At 53.0% G+C, this 5,864-nt stretch overlaps 1 protein-coding gene across 1 annotated transcript; it reads left to right on the top strand.

The window, feature by feature from the left end:
* Positions 1-845: 845 nt before the first annotated feature.
* Positions 846-4,003, top strand: LOC104401938 (T-cell surface glycoprotein CD1b-3-like). The gene is made up of 6 exons (XM_010009676.1): positions 846-912; positions 2,129-2,383; positions 2,947-3,228; positions 3,338-3,622; positions 3,744-3,840; positions 3,970-4,003. The coding sequence occupies exons 1-6, from the start codon at positions 846-848 to the stop codon at positions 4,001-4,003; spliced, it is 1,020 nt and encodes a 339-aa protein (XP_010007978.1).
* Positions 4,004-5,864: the final 1,861 nt, after the last annotated feature.

Below are 5,864 nucleotides of genomic sequence, written 5' to 3'. Positions count from 1 at the left end.
AACTTCCCCTTGGCTGTGGTTTCAGTTCTGCGTTTGCCCCCCAAGCAGGAACCTCGGGGCCCTCCCCAAAACCTCACTGCCAACCCCATTGGCTGCCAGGGCCACTAGCATCAGCAGAGCTGCCCAGGTAGAGCCATCCTGAGGAGAAGTGTGCAGCCACATCTCTCACAGTCCCTTTTTCCTGCCATTGCACCCAATACTGCATGCTCAGGGCCTTACTGCTGGCTCCATACAGCCCCATTGCCTCTGCCTCTTCCTCCTGCTCTTTCTCCTCTGCTTCTTCCCCTAGGAAGTTCTGCTGGGCCCAGCACTCAGCCCCAGCACCAGTCTGCCCAACACTGACCCAAAGCATCCCTTCTCCACTGGCAGGCCCATGGCTGTCTTTCTCTACTCAGAGCTGAAATCCAAAACCATCATCAGCTGCATCAGAGCCCGTGCACCTGACAGCAACAGGGATAGGGGTGACATACCGTTTGTGGGGAGGAGAAGTCAGAGGGGACCCAGATCGGGTCCTTGAGCACCCATTTTCTCCTAGTGCCTTTCCTTGGGCCTCCCTTTTTCTGCCCTCTCTTCCTGGCAAGGCTCTCCCCACCCGCAGTCTGTCACGATACTTTATGCTCAAGACCTTACTTCAGCTTTCCTCCCTCCTATATGTCCCCAGCCCGCACCACCAGGAGGGGCCCAGCTCAGGACCTCTGGGCCCCTCTCGACACATCCGCACCAGTCCCATTGGTGGAGAGCCACCGCTGTGAATGCTGGGCTGAGTGTAAGCATGGGACACTGCAAGTTCTTCCTCCTCCCACAGTCACTTTTGGTTTTGCTGCTTCAGCCTTGCTGCCTGCACCATGCAGCCCTGTCATCTCTTCCTCTTTCTTCTGCTCCTTCTCCCTGGGATGTGGGCAGACCCAGAGGGTAAGTAGGAGCCCTGGCTCACCCCAACAGCTCTCATCCCCCTGTCAGTGAATCCCACACAGCCAGGCCACTGTCCACTGCATGGGGGGGATGATCCCCAGCATCAAAGGGCCACCTTGCACCGCACAGCACCCAGCAGTGCCCTGTTCCAACCTACCCTCTTTATTCCTGCCTCCAGCTCAAGGCTTCATGCTGCACTGGCTGCAGCAGAGTGGCCCAGATACCCAGGCAGAAGTGAGGCCAGGGGTCCCCAGTCAGGCCTGGGTGTTGGGGTTCCCGCAATAGTGCCTTCCTCCTGCAGGGAGCCTGTGGTTCCAAGGGTGTCTCAGCTCTTTGTGGTGCTGTGGGCCCCTTCCGGCAGACCTTTTTTTGTTGAGGAGCTGCACCTGTGTAAAGGCGTTTCAGGTGCTGCTGTTGCACACAGCATTTCACCACAACCCTGTGAGAGCTAATGTTTCTGATGGTGGGTAGCAGGCGGGGAGCAGGCATGAGAATGAAGGACTGATCTCTGGGCTGGGCTACTCTCCTGTGCCTGTCAGCATTCTGTGTCCTTAAGATACCGATGCTGAGAGACCCCAGACTTGTATGAAATGCCCTTTTCCCTTCTCCATCCTCCACATCCTCTGTGCTATGTGCAGGTGTCTGGCAGATAGGGGTCCTGGCATGGGTGCTGCTTCTGGGGGGAGCATCACCCCAAACGAGCACCATCTGCTCTGCACAGCCAGATAGCAGGTGCTGGGCAGGAGGGAGGTGGGGACGAAAGAGGATAAGGTGCCTGAAATCGTGTATGGGAGAGAAACACCACATTGAAAGTAAAACAGGGAAGGAAAAAGAGCAGTGGAGGCAGAGGAAGTTCAGACAGAAAAGTAACTCTGAGTAGGCTGAAGAGCTACACTTCACAGAATAGCACATGCTTTATAGAATCAGAATAGTTTGGGTTGGAAGGGATATTAAAGGTCATCTGGTCAAATCCACTGCAATAAGCAGGGACATCTTCAACTAGATCAGGTTGCTCAGAACTCCATTCCAAACTGCCCTTGGATGTTTCTGGTGATGGAGCATCTACCACCTCTCTGGGCAACCTATGCCAGTGTTTCACCATCCTCATCATAAAAAATTTCTTCCTTATATCCAGTTTGAATCCCCTGTTTCCACTCCAGACCCCCCACTCATCTTCTCTTTCCTGCAGCCTCTCCCATCCCCACCACCCCAGCAGAGCCACAGGTTCTTCAGCTGCTCCACACCGGTGTCTTCACCATCAGCTCTGCTGACATATCCGTGGTGATTCTCCTGGGGGATGTGGCCATCTTGTCACTGGATCCTGGCAACTGGAGCATCTATTTCTATTGGCCCTGGGCCAGCCAGGCCACAGCCGAGGGTGATGCAGAGAAGATCATGTCCCACTTCAAATTCTTTCTGCGCAATTTCATCCAATATGTACACGAAACGGCCCAGCAGGTGCAACTGGACTGTGAGTATGAGGACAACCCCACCCAGAGCCTCAGTCATTTCCCCGGGCTGTGGCTGTGCCCTCATCCCCACTGGGGTGGCACTTGTGGAGTCTCATAGGGTTCAACAGCTCCTGAAGCGGTAATTGGAAACTCTGTGGCTGCCAGGGCACATGGCCAGCAGGGCTGGGCAGGACAGCACACCAAAAAGACCCCTCAGGCCTCCTTGTCAGCTGGCATGGGGGAATGCCTCTGTGCACCGAGGAATGGCCACCAAATTTACTGGGGCTGCCAGACCCACACAGCACAGATCAGGGAAAAAGAAATTTGGGGACAAATACTTGGCGGAACAACATTCTGTTTGAGCAACCATCCCATGCTAACTGTGCCTGTGCTCACTCCAGCCTTCCAAGGGCACTGAGGGCTTGCAGGGTGTCCTGGGGCTTTCTGAAGCATGGCCTCATGCTGCTGCCTATTGCACCCTGCTGCCCATCACACCCCATCACACTGCTGCACATGCCTCCAGCTTTGTGCACCCATGTACCACACACTCATGGGACCTCTTTACTGGCTCTTCCCTTGGCAGACCCATTTGTGATCCAGATCCGTGCGGGCTGTGTGCTGCACCCCAATAAGACAAGCTGGGGCTTCGTGAATGTTGCGGAGGGTGGCAGAGACCTCATAGCTTTCAACATGGAGAAGCAGCACTGGGAGCCCCAGCAGCCATCCCCACTAGCAGAGCTGACCAGCTATGGCCTCACCAGCAAGAAGGCCATCACAGTGTTCCTGGTACACCTCCTCTCCATCTTCTGCCCAAGCTACACCCTCACCCTGTATAACTACGGGAGGGCTGATCTAGAGAGACAAGGTGAGACCACCGTGGCCCTGGCATGGCCACCACAAAGCCCCTCCTCACACACTGGGGCCAAGCGTTGTCCCACCAGGGCTCCCCCAACCCCTTTGCTCTTGCCCTCCAGAGCCTCCCCTGGCCACAGTCTTCGCCCTCACCCCCAGTGCAGCCCAGCTCCTGCTGGTTTGCCGTGTCACCGGCTTCTACCCACGGTCCATCAGTGTGGTGTGGCTGCGGGATGGCCAGGAGGTGCCACCGGGCCCGGCTCTCAACACCAGTGCCATCCTGCCCAATGCTGACCTCACCTACCAGCTCCGCAGCGTCCTGGCTGTGGTTCCCCATGACGGGCACAGCTACGCCTGCCGTGTGCGCCACTGCAGCCTGGGCACCCACAGCCTCCTTATCCCATGGGGTAGGTGCCATCCATGGGAATGGGGCACAGGTTGCAGGTAGCAGCCACTGGCCCTGCGAGGGGCAGCTCCAGCTTGGTGCTGCCACAATCACAGGGCCACCCTCTTCTCTCCCTGTCCTAGAAAACCTCAGCACAGCTCCAACCATCAGCATCATCATCTCAGTGCTGCTCCTTGTGGTCACAGCCTTTGCTGGGGGGATTTGCTGGTGGAAGTGCAGGTGAGGTCTCCCTCCCACCATCTGTTCTTTGGTTCATGGGCAGATGGGTAAGGCCAGGGGTTGCAGCAGCAGCAGCTCTGCACAGATGAACTCCCCAGCCCTGAGTTCATGATGCCTCCCTCCTTGCAGGAAAGGTGCCGAGTCCACATGGGAGACCCAGTAATTCACCATTTGAGACCTGGCTGCCTGCCCAGCAAGGATATCCTCACCAACAGCTCTCCAAGCTCATGTCCCATTCCTGATGCATCAGCCCCAACAGGGGTTTGCTCTGGAAAACCACTGCATTAAACAGCTACAAACTTGCCCAGCTACACATGGCTTCTGTGGCTCTCACCCTCCTTCCCTCTCATGAGGTCACCCAAGGAAACCGCCCAGTGCACCACAGAGACCCCACATTATGGCCAGAAAGACTATCTACTCCTGACTCCTGTCCCTGCAAAAGCTGGAGTGATGGGGAACAGTCACCCTCCAAGTATGCCTGATGCCTATGAAAAGCCATGGTGAGGCTCTGGGGGACTCTGTATTTAAGTGACATGCTCTCAAGGTGGGTGCAGCAGGTTGACCTTGGCTAGCTATCAGGTGCCCACAAAGCTGCTCTATTACTCCCTTTTCTCAACTGGACAAGAGAGGAGAAAATATGACAAAAGGCTCATGGATCAAGACAAGCTCAGGGAGATCACTCAGCAATTACCATCACAGGCAAAACAGACTTGACTTGGGGAAATTAATTTAATTTATTGCCAATCAAAATCAGAGTAGGATAATGAGAAATAAAAATAAAACTAAAACCACCTTCTCCTCCCTTATTCCTGAGCTCAACTTCACTGTTCACTTCTCTACATCCTCCTCCCAAGCGGTACAGTGGGTGTGGGGAATGGGTATTGCCGTCAGTTTGTTATGCATTGTCTCTGTTGCTCATTTCTCACCACTGTGCTCCAGCATGGAGTCCCAGACACAGCAGACGCCCCTTCATGAACTTCCCCAACATGGGTCCTTCCCATGGGGTGCAGTCCTTCGGGAGTGGACTGCTCCAGCACAGATCCCCTGTGGGGTCACAATTCCTGCCAGAAGATCTGCTCCAGTGTGGGGTCCTCTGCAGAGGGCCACAGGTCCTCAGACTCTCAGAGCTACATGTCTTCTTTCATGTTACACAAACTCAAACGGTTTGTGTAGATTTGGGAGCCCTAGGGCTGGGGCTTTCATTAAGGTCTATTTAATGCGATCAAAACTTGCCCTGAATTCTGGAGTCCATTCTAGGGGTTCTTCAGGACTTTTGGTTGCCACATGTAATGGTTTTGCAATTAAACTGGAATTTGGAATGCAAAGGCGACACTATCCAGCCATTCGCAGAAATTCCCTTAGTTCTCTTTTAGATTGCAGGGAATGTAGCGGAAGTAGAGGGGCTTTCTACAAATGGGTTCTTTTCTGTCATTTCCCAGTTTTCGTTGTCCCAGGGAAATCTCAAATCTGAGCTAAATTACAGCCTGTTTTGCAATTTGTACTTTCATTTCTGACAACACCTGACCGTTCATAAGAAATTTAGGAGGCTAACAGTCTTATCTTTACATATTTTAGCAGTATCTACCCCCAATAAAATATCATCAGCATACTGCAGGAGGGTTATTTGACTTTCCTTACCTGGCCACTGCTCCAGCTCCTTAGCCAGGATTGTTCTAAATATGGTCAGGCTGGTTTTGAATCCTTGTGGATTCAACATAATCTGGTAAAGCTGAGTCCTCTTCCCAGTCAATGGGTCCTCTCATTCAAAGGCAAAAAACTTCTGACTGCTCTTGTCCAAAGGTATGCAAAAGAAAGCATATTTTAGGTCTAAAATAAAGAAATATATATTTGATTCTTTAATAGTTGTTAATAATGTGCATGGATTAGGGACCACTGGGTTTATGTCCTCTATTAATTGATTTACTGCTCTCAAGTCTTGAACTGGTCTATATCCTTCATTATGCAGCTTTTCACTGTAAGGATGGTAGTACTACGTTGGGATTGACAATGTCTCAAAAGTCCAT

This window comes from Nestor notabilis, unplaced genomic scaffold, assembly GCF_000696875.1.
Source record: "Nestor notabilis isolate BGI_N333 unplaced genomic scaffold, ASM69687v1 scaffold31352, whole genome shotgun sequence".
Classification (NCBI taxonomy): domain Eukaryota; kingdom Metazoa; phylum Chordata; class Aves; order Psittaciformes; family Psittacidae; genus Nestor; species Nestor notabilis.
Note: the sequence above shows the minus strand (reverse complement) of the source record. Positions and strands in the feature narration are given on the sequence as shown.

Excerpts from the sequence above, each read along its gene's own strand:
- LOC104401938 (XM_010009676.1), top strand. The coding sequence starts at position 846 with ATGCAGCCCTGTCATCTCTTCCTCTTTCTTCTGCTCCTTCTCCCTGGG. Across the intron at positions 3,229-3,337 it reads GGCTGATCTAGAGAGACAAG|AGCCTCCCCTGGCCACAGTC; the intron begins GTGAGACCACCG and ends CTTGCCCTCCAG. Across the intron at positions 3,841-3,969 it reads ATTTGCTGGTGGAAGTGCAG|GAAAGGTGCCGAGTCCACAT; the intron begins GTGAGGTCTCCC and ends CCCTCCTTGCAG.